This window comes from Salvia splendens, chromosome 7, assembly GCF_004379255.2.
Source record: "Salvia splendens isolate huo1 chromosome 7, SspV2, whole genome shotgun sequence".
NCBI classification, from domain to species: domain Eukaryota; kingdom Viridiplantae; phylum Streptophyta; class Magnoliopsida; order Lamiales; family Lamiaceae; genus Salvia; species Salvia splendens.
The window spans coordinates 35,190,321-35,208,274 of record NC_056038.1 but is presented as its reverse complement, the minus strand read 5'-3'; the positions used below and the strand labels follow the sequence as shown (position 1 = coordinate 35,208,274).

The window sequence follows — 17,954 nt, the reverse complement described above, 5'->3', positions numbered from 1 at the left end:
AGAACCAGCAGCATCAAGGGTATTTCAACCCCTCAGCACATCTTGCTCAGGCTACTGCAGTAAGGCCTTCCCCATCCATTGCCTCAGCACCATCAGAATTTGGCTTTGAATCCACTGCATCAACAAGCTGGTATCCAGACTCTGGAGCCACTCACCATGTCTCTGGTGATCTTGCTAACCTGAATATCAGCTCTGAGTATAATGGAGGTAAGAAACTCCTTCTTGGTAATGGGTCTGCAGTGAATATTTCTAATATTGGTGAGACTGAATTGAAACCTCATACTGGTTTCTCCAGGAAACTAATGCTGAAAAATCTATTACATGTTCCTAGTATAACTAAGAATCTACTGAGTGTATCTAAGTTTGCTAGGGATAATTCTGTGTTCTTTGAGTTTCATCCTGACCTCTGTTTTGTAAAGGATCTGGGAACCCGGGAAACCGTCCTCAAGGGAGTTTTTGACAGAGGACTATATCATTTTCTTGTTGATCACTCTCCAATCAAGAGAAGCTCTAGCTCCACCACTACTTTTCCTGTTGCTTCAAATCAAAACTGCCCTGCTGTCTACACTGTCAGCTCGGCCTCTTCAGCACATAGTCATATTTTGAATCATGATCTCAAGCTAGACTTAGGCTTGTGGCACAATAGATTAGGACACCCTACTTTGAATGTTGTTAAGAGTGTCCTAAGAAGCTGTAATTTTCCTATCAACTCTATCAATGAAAATCAGTTGTGTCATTCTTGCTGTGTTTCTAAAGCTCATAGACTCCCATATGGTTCTTCTGATTCTGTTGTTAATTCCCCTCTTGAACTTGTGCATTCTGATCTCTGGGGGCCATCACCTATCACTTCAAGGAATGGTTACAAATATTATGTGTCATTTGTTGATCATTGTTCAAGGTTTACCTGGATATATTTACTCAAGGTTAAAAGTGCTGTGATAGATGTTTTCAAGATGTTCAAATCCTCATCAGAAAATCTGCTAGGGACTAGAATTAAGTGCTTGCAATCTGATTGGGGTGGAGAGTATCAAGGCTTGACTCATTTTCTTAAACAGAGTGGCATATCACATAGAGTTTCATGTCCTTACACGCCCCAACAAAATGGCCTAGCAGAGAGGAAACATAGGCACATTGTGGAGACTGGACTTACTCTCTTAACACAAGCTTCACTCCCAACTTATTTTTGGGATGATGCCTTTGTTTCAGCTGTCTTTCTGATCAACAGAATGCCTTTCAAAGTGATTGGTAACATATCTCCATTTCAGAGGCTCTACTCCAAGAAACCAGATTATTCAGCCTTGAGGGTATTTGGATGTTTGTGTTATCCTCTTGTCAGGCCTTACAATGATCACAAGCTTGAAAGTAGATCACTAAAATCTGTTTTTCTGGGATATAGTGGATCTCACAAAGGGTATAAAGCACTTCTACCAGATGGAAGAGTGATTGTTTCTAGAGATGTTGTGTTTGATGAGAAAACTTTCCCTTACACAACAATTTTTTCCTCTGATGAGTCAGATAATGGTGCACTTGGCTCTCACTTCTTCACTCCTTCGAGCCTTACTGATCAGCAAACTAGTGTTCCTATTTCTGGAGACTCTTCATCTCCAGCTCAAGGAATGAGCTCAGATAATGACTCAGTATCTCCACCTTCTCCTACTCCTTATAGTGGAAGAAGTACTGCAGCACCTGAACAAGATGCCCATACACAATCTGCTGTTCCAGCTGTTGCAAATGATAATGTATCCAGCAAGCATCACATGACTACTAGGTCAAAGGCAGGTATCTTTAAACCTAAGCTCTTCAATCTTGCTGTCACTCACTACACTCCCAAGTCAGCTGCAGAAGCTCTTGTTATTCCAGCTTGGAAAAGTGCTATGGAAGCTGAATATTTGGCTCTTCTCAAGAACAAGACCTGGTTCTTGACCACTCTACCACCTGGAAAGAATCTTGTTGGGTGTACCTGGATTTTTAAGCTGAAGCTTCATCTATCTGGAGACATTGCTAGGCATAAGGCTAGACTTGTTGCTCAAGGGTTCTCACAACAAGCTGGTTTTGATTTTACTGAGACTTTCAGTCCGGTTGTCAAACCAGCCACTATAAGGCTTATTCTCACCATAGCTGTTAGTTATGGATGGGAAATTACTCACCTTGATGTGAACAATGCGTTTCTCAATGGAGAATTGAAGGAGGATATCTACATGAGACAACCTCAGGGATTTGAACAGGGAGGATCCCATTTGGTCTGCAAGCTGAACAAGGCTATCTATGGTCTCAAACAAGCTTCGAGGGCTTGGTTTTACACCATACATTCTGCTCTTATGTCTCTGGGCTTCACACAATCCAGAGCTGATGCTTCAATGTTCATCAAGAAGTCAGCCACTGAGGTTATTTATCTATTGATATATGTTGATGATATTCTCATTACTGGTTCTTGCTCCTCTGCTGTCAAGAGAATTATTACACAACTGAATGCTCATTTCTCTCTTAAAAATCTTGGTGAGGTTAATTTGTTCCTTGGTGTTGAAGTTATCAAAACTGCTGCAGGTCTTCATTTGTGTCAGTCAACTTACATTAAGGATTTATTGAAGAAGGCTAATATGACCGGGGCAAAAGGATGTCCTACACCTATGGTGTCGTCTTGTGAGCTCAGTAAGAACATCGGTGCCCCTGTTGCTAATGCTAAACTCTATAGGAGTGTGGTAGGTGCTCTTCAATATGCCGCTATCACAAGGCCAGATATTAACTATGCAGTTAACAAGGTGAGCCAATACATGGCTTCACCTCTTGATACTCATTGGAAGGCTGTAAAGAGGATTCTCAGATATTTATCAGGGACTTTGGACTATGGGATTCAGATTCAACCTTCAAATGGTGTTCTATCTGCATTCTCAGATTCAGATTGGGCTTCTGATCTTGATGATAGGAGATCAACCACTGGTTTTTGTACCTATTTTGGATGCAATCTGATCTCATGGTGTGTCAAGAAGCAAACGGTCGTGGCTCGTTCGAGCACAGAGGCAGAATATAGGAGTTTAGCTCATGCAGCTGCAGAAGTTGCTTGGCTTCGGTCTGCATTGAGTGAACTAAAATTTTCACTCAAATCTGCTCCAATAGTGTGGGTTGACAACTTGAGTGCCATTGCTCTTGCGTCCAATCCTGTGTTGCATGCTCGGACCAAACATATTGAGCTTGACATACACTTTGTGAGAGACAAGGTTTTAAATAGAGAACTTGATCTTAGGCATGTTCCTTCTGTTGATCAAGTGGCTGATATCTTTACAAAGCCACTGAGTCAACAACCTTTCATGAAGCTTCGAAACAGACTCGGTGTAGTTTCTCTAGCCTCACTCAGGTTGAGGGGGGATGTTAGAAGTGTCAAGATCCTAGAGCTCAAAGATGATGAAGTTGTGGATAGCGTTAAAGATCAAGAGAGCAAAGCTGACGTGCATGGAGGACGTGGCAGTCATGACATGGACTCATGCACATTTGGAAAAGAGAGTGCACGAGCTGAAGCTTATTGTGTGAGCACCAGATCATTGCCATCACAGACAGCTGGATCTTGTGCATCATGGAATAATTCTTGTACGTTCAAGGAAGCATTAATGAAAGGATTAGTGAGTACGAGAGTTTGTTAGTTTTAGTGTTTGTTTGTGTAACTGATTGGAGTTCTAGATTATTCCATTAAGTAGTATAAAGACTGAGTCTGTAATCTCAATATAAAACAAATGAAACAGTAACACTTCTGAGATCTTGAGTTTATTTATGGCTATGTTTATTTCTGCTTTCTTCACCTCAGATTTGTGTCCACCTTTTCAGGGCTAAAGGGTAATCCTTACAAATTGATGTATGGTGACTTGAAGGAGCTTATGCAGTCGATCATCGAAGCTAGGTCTTCCCCAATTAATCTCCACGATGATATCAAGCCCAGACTTCAATCTTTTTTCCTCAGTATCATTCAGAAATACGGTATTTTTTAGAAATTTTTGCTTCTTTAATACTTGAATGTACAAAATTAGGTTTTGTTTTTTATCCCCAATTTTACTAATCGTGTAGTCAATTTGAATTACGATATAACCCTCGCACAAAATTGTTTGATTCTGCTGTGATTTAATTGAATGGATACAAAAGGTAAAATCTGATTTGGTTGGTTTTGATTCCTAAAAATTGCAGGAAATGAGTGTTTCTTCTGGCTAGGGACGATACCCTCAGTTATTTTGATGGATCCTGAGCTAATTAAGGAGGTGCTCAACAAGAGTTATCTATACCTAAAGCAAGAAAACAGGAATCCACTAACAAAGCTGCTTGTACAAGGAGTTCTCAACCAAGAAAAAGATAAATGGGCCAAACACAGGAAGATCATCAATCCTGCTTTCCATGTTGAAAAACTCAAGGTTATCATCATCATTATCTACTGCATAGTTCATGGTGGGATCATGCTATGGTGTAGCTAACTGTGATTGATTGTTGGTGCAGCTTATGATCCCAGCTTTTCAGTTGAGCTGCGAAGAAGTCTTGAGCAAATGGGAGGAGAAGGCCGTCTCCGGTGAGGTGGATGTATGGCCGGATTTGCAGAGCTTAACGAGTGATGCAATTTCAAGAACTGCGTTCGGGAGCAGCTACCAAGAAGGTAGAAGGATATTCCAGCTCCAGAAAGAGCAGGCAGAGTTTGTGATGCAAGCTTCGCGGTCTTTATATATCCCGGGATGGAGGTACCAATATAAACTTTATCATACTAATTTTGTTATGTATTTGTTGTCTATTGATGATGTGTAGATTTGGTAAGTATATAGTATGTTTGTTGATGATGTGTAGATTTGGTAAGTATATAGTATGTTTGTTGATGAAGTGTAGATATGTTCCCACCAAGAAGAATAGGAGGATGAAGGAGACTGAGAGAGAAGTCCAGTCGATGATCCGGGATCTCATCAGCAGAAGGATCAAGTCGATGGAAACAGAGGAAGCCGGGAGCCGGGACGACCTTCTTGGGATATTGCTGGACTCCAACTTTCTAGAAATTGAAGAGGGTGGCAACAGGGGCTACGGATTGAGCATAGCCGAGGTGGTCGAGGAGTGCAAGCTCTTCTACTTTGCAGGGCAGGAGACCACCTCCTCGTGGCTCGTGTGGGTGATGGTGATGCTGAGCGCTCATCCCGACTGGCAGGCCAAAGCCCGGGAAGAGGTTTTGCACGTCTTTGGTGGCAGGAAACCGGACTTTGCTGGCTTGAGTCACCTCAAGATTGTAAGAATATGGGATGATAGTCGTTGAAATCATGAAATTTGATCAAATTATGTTAGTTTCTTAGTAAGGGAAATCAACTTAAACACCTATGTTTTAGGATGGAACCTAGTATTTGGTTGGTCTCCCCTTTACGTTTGCGGCCTAACAGTAGAGTCTACTGGCTAATGTCTATGGCTAAAGGTCTGATGTTCGAGTGAAGTTTCTGTTTTCCTAATTTTATTGCTCTTTATGGTAGGTGACCATGATTCTGTACGAGGTTTTGAGGCTTTACCCACCTGTAGTGGCGCTGGGGCGGAGAGTGAGCGAGGAGACGAAGTTGGGCAAGATGAGGCTGCCGGCTGGGGTGCAGATATCGCTTCCGATCCTGATATTGAATCACGACCAGAAGATATGGGGGGATGACGCTTTGGAGTTCAATCCGGAGAGGTTCAGTGAAGGAATGCTGAAGGCTCAGAAGGGGGGGCAGGGGATATTCTTCCCGTTCGGGTGGGGGCCGCGCATATGCGTGGGGCAAATGTTTGCGATGTTGGAGGCGAAGACAGCGGTAGCGATGATTCTGCAGCGCTTCTCGTTCGAGCTTTCGCCTTCGTATACGCATGCTCCTTTCACCGTTGTTACTACTCTGCCTCAGCATGGAGCTCACCTTATCCTTCGCAAGATCTAGCTTTCTTTTATTGTCTTTTTCAACTTTGTGTGAGAAGAAATAAGGAGGGTTTCTCGCAACTTGGGAGTAAATAAAATTGCAATTTTTGCTAATTATGTATAGAAAAAGTTGTTTTCTAAAAATTTTCAACTTACGTGGATTGAATTTTCACAATATATCTCATGCAATTTAAATTTTGATGAAATCTGTCGTGATTTTATCCTATTCGTCATTTTATCTTCACCAATTAATTAATAATTATTTAAAAATCTATCAAAAATTAATGATTTAAATTTAAATGAAAATTTTCTTTAAAATTTTAATTTTATAGGACAATTGAGTGATGTGCAAAAGTTATGATTTACTTAGCTATTTTTATAAATTATGGAAATTACAAGAAATCAACTAAAAATTGTGATTTAAATGATAATTTTTTTTCAAATAAAAATATACTCGTAAGCAGTCAATGGAGGCAGTGTACCAAGTATCTATACTCCTATAAAATATTTAAATCAATTAAAACACGATCATTTTTGTGTGATAAGGGTAGATTCGTCATTCAATATCGTGTCCATCCATTTTTTCGGATCAACGGCTAGCATACTGCCTGCTTCAATTTCAGATTATACTAATGATAAGGGTAGATTCGTCATTCAATATCGATCCATTATGGGAATTCCTATTTTATCACCTATACTGTATTATTGTGTGATATCTTTTTCTCGATTATTCCGTTTTTACACGATCATTTTTTTTAAAAATGATGGAATTCGCTTGTTTTATCATTTTTTCATTCCCCAGACACAAAAACTGTTAATTCGTGGTTATATGATATCAAGTCGCACTTCCAATCGAGTTACTGTATCCTTAATAGGGGTGACAAATCGTGCGTGTTGTGTTGTTATCGTGTCGACACGATAACAACAAACACGAACACGACCCGCTACCCTCAGACACAAACACGACATGAACCCATTAACGACACGAACCATTTCGAGTCAACACGACACGATAACAACACATATATGAAACGACACAATAACGACACTATAATAATAATATTATAATATATTAATATTATTTCTAATATTAAATTAAAAATTTTAATTTTAAAATTTAAAATAAATAAAAAAATAATATTATAATATATTAATATTATTTCTTAACGTGTAACACGAACACGACACGAAGTTTTCGTGTCGTTATCGTGTCGACACGATAAGGACACGAACCCAATAAGCTTTGACACATACTCATTAATTTCGTGCGGGTTCGTGTCGTGCCAAAAATTACCTGCCCTACTCCTTAATTATGTCACGGTCAAAGTGTCACTCTGTACTTTATTCTCTCTCCACTTAACATACTAAAAAAACACTGCATATATAACTTACAATTTTGAGGTAATTCACTTGTTGATGATCAAATTCTGCATTGTTGAAAACTTTCAGAACCTCGTCCCTCGCCCGAGTCGGCCACTCTGTGTGCTTGCTCAGTAGAACCATTGTCCAGGCGAGCAGAGACGCGGTTGTCTCGTGGCCTGCAAAGTAGAAGAGCTTGCATTCTTCGATTACTTCGTCCATGCTTATTTCCATGTTGTTTGATTTCTTTGGAATTGGATTCGAGTAGCATTCCAAGTAAGTCTTCCTGGCTAGCTTCCATTGCTCTCATTCTCCGGTTGATTATGTCGAGCAGAGACGATTTCACTTCCTTAGCGATCTCTTTCACTCTCTTGTTACTTTTTGTTGGCAAAAACCTGCCCAATGAGAGGAACAAAAACATAAGACACAGAAATCAAGAAGAGGTTGAAGAAACAGCACCTGTATCCTGAGATGTTAACAGATCGATTCGCTGCGACAACCTGTTGAGCTAATTCATGTTGTAGTTCAAAGATCCTTCTTCCTTCGAGATAGTTACTCCCGAACACAGTTCTTGAAATCGCATCACCCGCCATTGTCTGAAGATGAGGCCACACATCCACTTCACAACTTCCTTCATTTCCCACAATCTCATCCCATTTGCTCAACATCTCATTACAGCTCAAGTAGAAATATGGAACCATATGCTGTTTTTTTTTATCAATAAGGGACAAAAACAAGATTAATAAATATATAGGGACGTGATCAAATGCAAACTCTAAATATTGTACAAATTCTAAACTATGATTTGTACTGTTAGAAAATGTCAACAGATGATAAAATAACAGCAACAAAAAATGTCAACACGGTGTCAACGGTTATATATGTAGAGATAGTGGATCGAGCTTCGCAGCTTCAAGAACAAGATGCAACGTAGACTTGGAAATGTAAAATAGAGAAAGTAGAAAACCCTCTTCTTGGAAAAAACGTGTAAAGGCTTTTATTGAATCTTGCTATGAATGATTGAGTTACACACCTAACTATCTACACAAGTATTTATACTAGCTACGCAACTAAAGAATGAACGAGATCTTCATTCTTGATCCAGCTCAATAACCGCTGCCAACCGAGTGATTCCAACGGCTAGTAGCCGTTAGGCTTAACTGCTTTTTGAACTTGGTTCTTGATCTTGTGTTACATGCTCCACCTTGCTTCATTGTGTATCCTCATTGCACTTGCAAGTCTCAATCTCTAACAATCTCCACCTAGACTTCAATGCAATGATCAAATCTTCATGGAACATAAACTGATCAGCCTGCAACAATACTCAAATTTGTCCTTATTCAATGCCTTGGTAAGCATATCCGCTGGATTGTGAGCCGTGTCAATCTTCAGCACCCTCACCCTTCCATACTCCACCTCATCTCTGATAAAATGAAGCCTCACGTCTATATGCTTACTTCGCTCATGGAATTGAGGATGTCTCGCCAAGCATAACGCTCCATTATTGTCACAGAAAACTGAAACACTGCTCTGTTGAATTCCAAACTCAGATATAAGCCCCAACAACCATTTACTCTCTTTAACAGCAGATGTAAGAAACATGTATTCAGCCTCTGTAGTGCTCAATGCCACCACGCTTTGCAAACAAGATTTCCAGCACACAGCAGTTCCATATAAAGTGAACACATACCCGGTTTGGGACTTCCTTGTATCCAAATTTGCTGCATAGTCAGAGTCGCAATAGCCTATCAAAGGCTCCACCTCAGACTCACTTTCACCATTGAATAGCAATCCCAATCTATCTGCACCACAAAGATATCTCAGAGACCACTTCAAACCATTCCAGTGCTGTGTGCCAAAATCACCCATGTATCTGCTTGTCACACTAATCGCATGAGCAATATCTGGTCTGGTGCAAATCATGAGATACATGAGACTCCCAAAAATATTTGAATAGGGAATGAGCTCCATTTCACTCCTCTCATCCTCTGTTTTGGATCTCTGATCAGTACACAGCTTCAAATGCACAGGCATAGGTGTTGTTGTGCTTTTCATATTTTCAAGCCTGAATTTCTTCAAGGTTTTCTGTATATAATCAGTTTGATATAACCAAAGTCTCTTGCTGGATTTATCTCTCACAATCCCTAGAATCCTTCTTGCCTTGCCAAGATCTTTCATTTCAAAATCTGCCTTAAGCTGGTTTTTGACTTTGTTGATTTCCCTCATATCTTCTCCAGCCAAAAGCATATCATCCACGTACAAAAGTAAGTAAATGGGATCCTTATTCTTCTGTTTCTTCACAAATACACAGCTGTCATATTGTGATCTGATGAATCCTAGCCTTGAAAGACTTTCTCCAAACTTAATATACCATTGCCTACTTGACTGCTTCAGCCCGTATATGCTCTTTTTCAGCATACAAACTTGGTGTTCTGAGCCAGGAACTTCAAATCCTTGAGGCTGATCCATATATATCGTTTCCTCAAGATCCCCATTCAAGAAAGCTGTCTTGACGTCCATTTGTTCCAGCTCACATCCTCTCTTAGCAGCCACAGCCAACAAAACTCTTATTGAATTGTGCTTGACCACTGGAGAGTAAATCTCATTGAAATCAATTCCTTCAACTTGGTTGAACCCCTTAGCCACCAATCGAGCTTTGAATCTGACCTTTGTAGCATCAGCTGATTCAATCTTTTTCTTAAAAACCCATTTACACCCAATGACTTTTCTGGATCTTGCTTTCTCAACTAATATCCATGTTTTATTGCTGATCAAGGAATCGATTTCCTCCTTCATAGCCTGGATCCATTGATCATTCTCAGGTCCATTTACTGCTTCTGTGTAGGACTTAGGTTCATAAGCCTCTAATTCTTCAGCCACATGCAAAGCATAATACAACATCTCATAGCCATTGAACCTGGAAGGTAGCCTGATATTTCTTTTTGGCCTTTCCCTTGCTGGCTCATGTTGAGTTGGCTCTGGATCAGAATCATCACTGTGACTCCCTTGAGGTCCTCCACCTACTTCCTCATTTACTGCATCTGCTCCCTGAGTCAGAACCCCTTGCATCTGAGTTGGATAATATCCAAAAGCATTTGAGTCAGCAGACTCTTCACTAGCCTTTTTTGAGTCAAGAAATGGCATCTTGTCCTCCAAGAACTTAACATCTCGGCTAATAACGACTTTCTGCTTCCCAGATTCAGTGCACCACAAGCGATACCCTTTGACTCCTTTCTCATATCCCAGCATAATGCATTGCAAGGCTCTTGCATTCAGCTTTCCCTGCTTTGTGTGTGCAAAAGCTCTACAACCAAAAGGTTTTAACATTGAGTAATCAGGTGGAGAGCCATACCATCTTTCATCTGGGATAGAGCCTCCTATAGCTGAGGAAGGACATTTGTTGATCAAGAAAGCAGCAGTGGTTACTGCCTCAGCCCAGAACTTCTTGTCAACACCTGAGGAAGACATCAAACATCTGACTCTCTCGAGTAATGTGCGATTCAATCTCTCTACAACTCCGTTTTGTTGAGGATTTGTTGGAACGGTTTTGTGCCTTCTCACTCCATTTTCATTGCAGAAAGTGTCAAACTCCTTGGATAGATACTCTAATCCATTATCAGTCCTCAGCACCTTAGGATAGGATCCCTTCTCATTTTTCATCAGTGAACACCAATTCTTGAAAGTGATGAAGGCTTGAGATTTTTCTTTCAAGATAAACACCCAAACTTTTCTTGAAAAATCATCTATGATGGACATGTAGTACTTACCTCTACCTAAACTCTTGGTAGGAGATGGGCCCCAGAGGTCTGAGTGTATATAGTCCAGTGGAGCAGTGGAGGAATGGCTGCCTGCTGGAAAAGGTTTCTTCTTGGATTTTCCCAGAATGCAGTCTTGACACTGCTCCATCTTCTCCATGCTAGAGATTCCAATAATCCCTCTGTGGATCATTGCTTTTATAGTTCCTTCAGCCGGATGTCCCAGTTTGAGGTGCCAAGACTTAACATCTGAGCTCACAGTTGCATTAATCTTACCAACCATAACAGTGGCTCGAAGATAGTACAAACTCCCACCTCTCTGAGCCACCATCTTTACTTCTTGTCCTCTTAGCACCTTCATAACTCCATTTTCAGAAATGAATGAATATCCATTTTTTTCAAGGGTTCCCAGAGAGATCAGATTTCGTTTCACCTCTGGTATATACCTCACTTGTGACAGAATCTTGACTGATCCATCACTCAACTTGAGTTTGATGTTGCCAATCCCCTTGATGGTGCAGGCATTATCATTGCCCAGCAACACTGATCCACTGCATTCCACCATGTCTTGGAACCATTCGAGATGGGGACAGATGTGGAAAGAGCATCCGGAGTCCATGATCCATGACCCCTTCTCAATCCTGTCAACTACATTCAGAACTTCTGCAGGCTCCTCACCATCACTACTGACTACATTGGTGTGGGACTTATTTTCTGAAGCCATTTTCTTCTTCCAGCCATAACAGTCCCTCTTGAGATGCCCTGGCTTCTTACACCAGTGGCAGGATCTCTTCTCAATTACTCCAGAACTCCCGGGTTTGGTTTCATCAGCCTTCTTCTTGAATGGTTTCTTGTTCCATTTCTTGATGTTCAATGACTCAGCTTGTTGCACTGGGATTTTCAGAGATCCTTTCTGCAGATCTTTGGCCAAAAGAGCCGCATGAACCTCATTATAGGTTATCACCTTGTCTCTCCCATATAGTATTGCATCTCTTAGCTGATCATACGAACTTGGTAAAGCATTCAAGACAAGAATGGCTTTGTCTTCATCTGAGATCTTTACATCCACAGCTTCCAAATCATCCACAGATTTGGCAAAATCTTCCAATTGTTCCACTATTGGCTTGTCCTCCGTGAAGCTATAAGAATAGAGCCTCCTCTTCATGTATAAGCGGTTAGCTAATGATTTAGCCAAGTAAACATCATCAAGCTTAGCCAAGATACCTGCAGCAGACTTCTCACTCTGCACTTCCCGCAAAACCTTGTCACCTAAACATAGGATAACCGCGCTATGCGCCTTGAGTTGCATTTCATCTTGCTTTGCCTGAGCTCTCTCATCCAGTGCAGCGGCCTTCCCCTCCTTATCTGAATCATCTGCGGCAAGAACAGCAGATAAGTCGTGCTGCACCAGAATGGCCCTCATCTTTAACTTCCATAAGCCGTAGTCGTTTCTACCCGTGAACTTCTCAACATCAAGTCTAGCCGCCATCTCTTCTACTGCTCGTTCCACTCCCTTGGTCTTCCCACAGACGGCGCCAACTGTAGAGATAGTGGATCGAGCTTCGCAGCTTCAAGAACAAGATGCAACGTAGACTTGGAAATGTAAAATAGAGAAAGTAGAAAACCCTCTTCTTGGAAAAAACGTGTAAAGGCTTTTATTGAATCTTGCTATGAATGATTGAGTTACACACCTAACTATCTACACAAGTATTTATACTAGCTACACAACTAAAGAATGAACGAGATCTTCATTCTTGATCCAGCTCAATAACCGCTGCCAACCGAGTGATTCCAACGGCTAGTAGCCGTTAGGCTTAACTACTTTTTGAACTTGGTTCTTGATCTTGTGTTACATGCTCCACCTTGATTCATTGTGTATCCTCATTGCACTTGCAAGTCTCAATCTCTAACAATATATATCTAATTTTCATCATAAAGTTGCAAGATCCTACCTGGAGTTTATGAAGATGAAATGCAGGATTGAGGAGTCTCCTATGCTTGGCCATCTATCCGTTTCGAGCGTTACTAGTCCTTTCGTCATCAGTCTAGCGAAGGGACGACCGGGAAGCTTGGGAAATACATTCATCTTTGACAGAACTTCTCTTACAGTTTCTGGGTTCATCACAACAATAGCTGGGCGTGGTCCGAACCATACAAAGCAATTCTCACCTACAGTTTCAATATTTTGCCACCATAAAATATAAATAAAATTAATTTTAATTAAAAAGCTTAATCATTTGCACCAGTATTTATATTTTTTTACTCACTCCGTAGTTGAGTTGTATTCCTTTTTTTGTTGTTCCACTATAGCCGAGTCATTTCCTATTTTGATAAAAAGCACCAATTTTTTTTTTACTTTTACCCTCTCCTATTTTATTCTTTCTCCATCTCTCTACCCGCAAAACTCTAAAATACACCACCCGATCCCGCCCCATTTCTTGTTATCGTCGGGTAGCAGGTACCCAATACCCGACGGATAGTGGGCCGAGATGGGAATTACTAATTACCCGCTACCTATTTTGCAACCCCTGAGTGGTACAATCATCTAGAAAATAATTAATGCAATGAATGAAGCACCTAATTTAGTTTGAGAATTTTCCCATCTAAGGGAATAGACTTGTAAGAAATTTAGTCTAATATAATTAGATTTACTTTCGATAATAAATATATTACACTCTAGCTTGAGATATTAATAAGAGTATTAATACAAACTGTAATGTAAATTTCCTATCTAAGGGAATAGACTCGTGAGAAATTTCGTCTAATATAACTAGATTTACTTTCGGTAACTACATACTCTAGCTCGAGAAATTAATACAAGCTCTGATGTAAATTTTCCTATCTAAGGAATAGACTTGGGCAGGCTTAAGATTCGTTTATTCAAGGTGCTAAAAAAAACTTAATCTTGAGATCTCATTTCATTATCAAATAAACCTATACTTTTGGCATTTCAGATACACTTTATTCGATCAAGCAAGATGTGAAAATAAACAAGGCCTCTTGAACAAAAACAATTCCATAAATTGTCAAAATAAAACAAAGACGCCATTCGGTTAAAGGTTCGACGTTGATCCAAGAACAATCTTAAGAAGAATCGGAAAAGTTGGGGCGTCACACCACCCTTCGCAAACCCTTTATAGTTTGTTAAGAACCAAATGCGCGCCGCGTTGAGGTTGTACAGCCACCACTTGGTAAGGCGCATGCGAATACGAAGGCGAAAGCTCAAACGAATAACGCTTCAGAATCATAGCCATCGCTATTTTAGCTTCCAACATGGCAAAGTTTTGCGCGATGCATATCCTCGGGCCCCAACTGAATGGGAAGTAGGCCAGCGCCCCCGCCCCCTGCGCCACCTTAGGCACGCCATCTCTAAACCTCTCCGGATTGAATTCCTTTGCGTCCTCGCCCCATATTTTGGGGTCGTGATGCAATAAGATCAAGGGCAGCATAAGCTGCACTCCTTCCGGTACACTCACATTCCCTAACCTAACTTCTGTGTTCGTCCTTCGCATAAACATTAACGTAGGAGGGTAGAGTCGTAGCACCTCGTGCAGGATCATGCCTACCTGCACACAAATTGCAAAACAAGTTATTCCAACAACATTCAAGTAAATAAATACTCTACTTTATTCTCTCTTCACTTAATACAACAGTAAACAACACTATATAAAAGCTAATGCTGAAAACGAAATTCTTCGAATTGAATGGGATGGAGAGAGTATTACTTACAATTTTGAGGTTGTTATTCAGTTGTTGATAATTAGATTCTCCGTTGTTGAAATTTTGCAGAACCTCATCCCTCGCCCGAGTCTGCCACTCTGTGTGCTTGCTCAATAGAACCATTGTCCACACAAGCAGAGACGCGGTTGTCTCGTGGCCTGCAAAGTAGAAGAGTTTGCATTCTTCAATGACTTCGTCCATGCTCATTCCGTGCTTATTTCCATGTTGTTTGATTTCTTTGGAATTGGATTCGAGTAGTAATCCGAGTAAGTCTTCCTTGCTAGCTTCCCCTGCTTCCATTGCCTTGATTCTTCGATTGATTATATCGAGCAGAGACGACTTCACTTCCTTGGCGATCTCTTTCACTCTCTTGTTATTTTTTGTTGGCAAAAATCTGTGCAATGAGAGGAACAAAAAACATAACACAAAGAAAGACAAAACCACCAACTTGGTGTCAATTTTGAAATAAAACTTTATGAACTATCATTCAAATTTTGAAACATACGAGACAAATCAAAAGTATAGAAGAATTAAATTAATGAATACAGATGAGCGGTTGAAGAAACAGTACCTGTATCCTGGTATGTAAACAGATCGATTTGCTAGCACAATATGTTGAGTTAATTCCTGTTGTAGTTCAAAGATCTTTCTTCCTTCTTCATGGCTACTCCCGAACGCAGTTCTTGAAATCACATCACTCGTCATCGTCTGAAGATAAGGCCACACATCCACTTCACAACTTCCTCCATTTCCCACAATCTCATCCCATTTTCTCAACATCTCATCACAGCTCAAGTAGAACGAAGGAACCATATGCTATTTGTTTATATCAAAAGAGACGAGAACGAAATCACGCGATTGTATTTAACCGTATATACCTAATGTTCATCATAAAGTAGAAAGATCCTACCTCGAGTTTATTCACATGAAATGCAGGATTGATGAGTCTCCTATGCTTGGCCCATCTATCCGTTTCGAGCGTTACTAGTCCTTTACTCATCAGTCTAACAAAGGGACGACCGGGAAGCTTTTGAAAAACATTACTCTTTGTTAGAACTTCTCTTACAAGTTCAGGGCTCATCACAACAATTGCAGGGTTCGGTCCGAACCATACAAAGCATTTCTCACCTGCAGTTTCAATATTTTGCGACCAAGTTCGTCAGCTGAATCAAACAGGAGAACTCATCCCAAAGACTAGTCTATCAAGACTCAACAAGTTCATAAGAAGAATGTTACTCATCAAACTAAAGAATTTTTCCCAAAGACTAGTAGATCAATAGAAAAAAACTTGCCACCAAGTTCGTAAGCATAATGTTATGGATCAAACAAGAGAATTTTTTCCAAATACTAGACTATCAGGGAGAAAGCATGTCGCGGATTAAATAAGTGAACTAATCACAAAAAAACTAGCATCAAAGAAGAAAAAGCTTATTCAAACCAAACAAGAGAACTCGTCCCAAAAACCAGTTATCGGAAAAAAAGCTCGCCACGGATCAAATAAGGGAACTAATAGTAGGAAAAAACTAGCATGCCAGGATAAAAAGCCTATATATTACCATATTTGTTGAGAGCAAAATGGAAGATGGGAATGATTCTATGGGTGAAGTCATGGGTAAAATTGATGGGTTTTGAGGTGGCTTCTTTGCTCATCCGTCTCATGTCTCTCATGTCTCCGAACAAAATCCGGTAAGAATTTCCGGTGAAGCCCTGCTGCCGGAGGCGTTTCTCGAGGTTTCTTGGTGTGAACCATACCCAATTTAAGATTTTGGAGACGTATATGCATACTACAATGGCGGAGATTGTTTGCAAGCAGATGAACAAATCCATTTTTAGTTTGAACAGAGATTGTATGAGCTTTGTAGATGATGATGAGAGCAGAAAATGACAATTACTAACAGTTTATGCGATCGAGTGCTCGTTATTAAATTTGAAATTATTTGGCATAGAGAAGTAATGACTCTATGCCATAATACTCTTACGGCATTTTGCCATAAATATAATTTATATTTTTACAAATATTCTCTCCGTCCCATAAAAGTAGGTCATTTAGGTCCGCACGGGTTTTAATGTATAATTTGTAAATTAAGAAAGAAGGAAAGAAAGTAGTTGAAATTGCGTAGTGGATTGTGGGGCACATAAATAATAAAGGAAAAAAGGAGAAAAAAGTTTCCATAAATAGATATGGACTATTTCTATGAGACAGACGAAAAATGAAATATGGCTTATTTCTATGGGACGAAAGGAGTATATCCTTTCTAAAGTAATTATGGATAATTCTAATTTAGGGAATTTTAATGTGAAGAAAATTTCAATTAATATGATAAAATAAGGTGATATCTAATTAATGGAACTACATACTTTTTCATTTGCTCTTTATATTTTTATTCGTATTTTTTTTAGTATATATTCTACAATTTTGTACAACAATTTTTCTCCTTATTTAATTTAAACTTTTAAGATTAAAAATCAAAATTTAAAAATTAAAAATTAAAATAAAAAAATTATGAAATTCTTATGTTTAAAAATGTAAACTCAATTATTATTAATATACTAAGTATCACATATCAAATTATAATTCGTACTTGACTGAGTGGTTTTTAGTATGCTAAAAACATTACACATCTTGTCCCAAACTAGTATAACATCCATAACATAATAAATATATTTTGTACATTAGTGTATTTTGTTGATATTTTTACTAAATATTTTAAATGAGTTTCATTGGAATATTATTAAAAATTAATAGCAAAAATTGTGAATTTTAACATTTTTGTCAATCCAATAATCAAATATTTTGATTTATGATTTAACAAGAATCGAGGACAATAGATCAAGAAGTAGAATTAATAATTCAGACAGATTGTTTATTTTCAAATGGTCTATTGATTTTCTTCGTTTGTTATTTGATGCACTAATTAGGGATTTGGAATGTTTATAGAATTTTTTAATTTGCTTAAAACAATTTTTTTAAAAAGATGTCGGCCATTTGTAATTTTTTAATTTGCCTAAAACAAATTACTTTCAAAAAGTGGTCGGCCATTTGTAATATAATATAGTACTTGTGGATTTGTTTTTGTTTTTTTAATGTATAATTCTAGGACTTGGATCTTCTGCTGTGAAGAGAAGCACGACGACTCTTGGAAATGTTCTTCCTTACATATCATTATTTTATAATAAAAGAAATTTATATTAATGTGAATCTTACGTAGCTACAATAGTTGAAAAGTGCACTACAAATT

At 39.2% G+C, this 17,954-nt stretch overlaps 2 protein-coding genes across 2 annotated transcripts; one reads left to right on the top strand and one right to left on the bottom strand.

Moving 5' to 3' along the window:
* Positions 1 to 3,731: 3,731 nt before the first annotated feature.
* Positions 3,732 to 6,025, top strand: LOC121742609 (cytochrome P450 72A397-like). Its single transcript, XM_042135804.1, has 5 exons — positions 3,732 to 3,966; positions 4,171 to 4,391; positions 4,474 to 4,709; positions 4,852 to 5,239; positions 5,475 to 6,025. Exons 1-5 carry the CDS (start codon positions 3,843 to 3,845, stop codon positions 5,901 to 5,903), a joined length of 1,398 nt encoding a protein of 465 aa, XP_041991738.1. The 5' UTR covers positions 3,732 to 3,842; the 3' UTR covers positions 5,904 to 6,025.
* A 7,970-nt stretch (positions 6,026 to 13,995) lies between these two features.
* On the bottom strand, positions 13,996 to 16,660 carry LOC121811142 (cytochrome P450 CYP72A219-like). Its single transcript, XM_042211939.1, has 5 exons — positions 16,272 to 16,660; positions 15,626 to 15,843; positions 15,287 to 15,531; positions 14,725 to 15,109; positions 13,996 to 14,561 (listed from the first exon to the last, which is right to left on the bottom strand). Exons 1-5 carry the CDS (start codon positions 16,540 to 16,542, stop codon positions 14,130 to 14,132), a joined length of 1,551 nt encoding a protein of 516 aa, XP_042067873.1. The 5' UTR covers positions 16,543 to 16,660; the 3' UTR covers positions 13,996 to 14,129.
* Positions 16,661 to 17,954: the final 1,294 nt, after the last annotated feature.

What these genes read in the sequence shown, in the direction of transcription:
- LOC121742609 (XM_042135804.1), top strand. Translation starts at nt 3,843, where the DNA reads ATGTATGGTGACTTGAAGGAGCTTATGCAGTCGATCATCGAAGCTAGG. An exon ending in TTATATATCCCGGGATGGAG is followed by an intron (nt 4,710 to 4,851) that starts GTACCAATATAA and finishes GATGAAGTGTAG; the next exon opens with ATATGTTCCCACCAAGAAGA. An exon ending in GCTTGAGTCACCTCAAGATT is followed by an intron (nt 5,240 to 5,474) that starts GTAAGAATATGG and finishes TCTTTATGGTAG; the next exon opens with GTGACCATGATTCTGTACGA.
- LOC121811142 (XM_042211939.1), bottom strand. Translation starts at nt 16,542, where the DNA reads ATGGATTTGTTCATCTGCTTGCAAACAATCTCCGCCATTGTAGTATGC. An exon ending in TTTTGCTCTCAACAAATATG is followed by an intron (nt 15,844 to 16,271) that starts GTAATATATAGG and finishes TTGAAACTGCAG; the next exon opens with GTGAGAAATGCTTTGTATGG. An exon ending in TGAATAACAACCTCAAAATT is followed by an intron (nt 14,562 to 14,724) that starts GTAAGTAATACT and finishes ATTTGTGTGCAG; the next exon opens with GTAGGCATGATCCTGCACGA.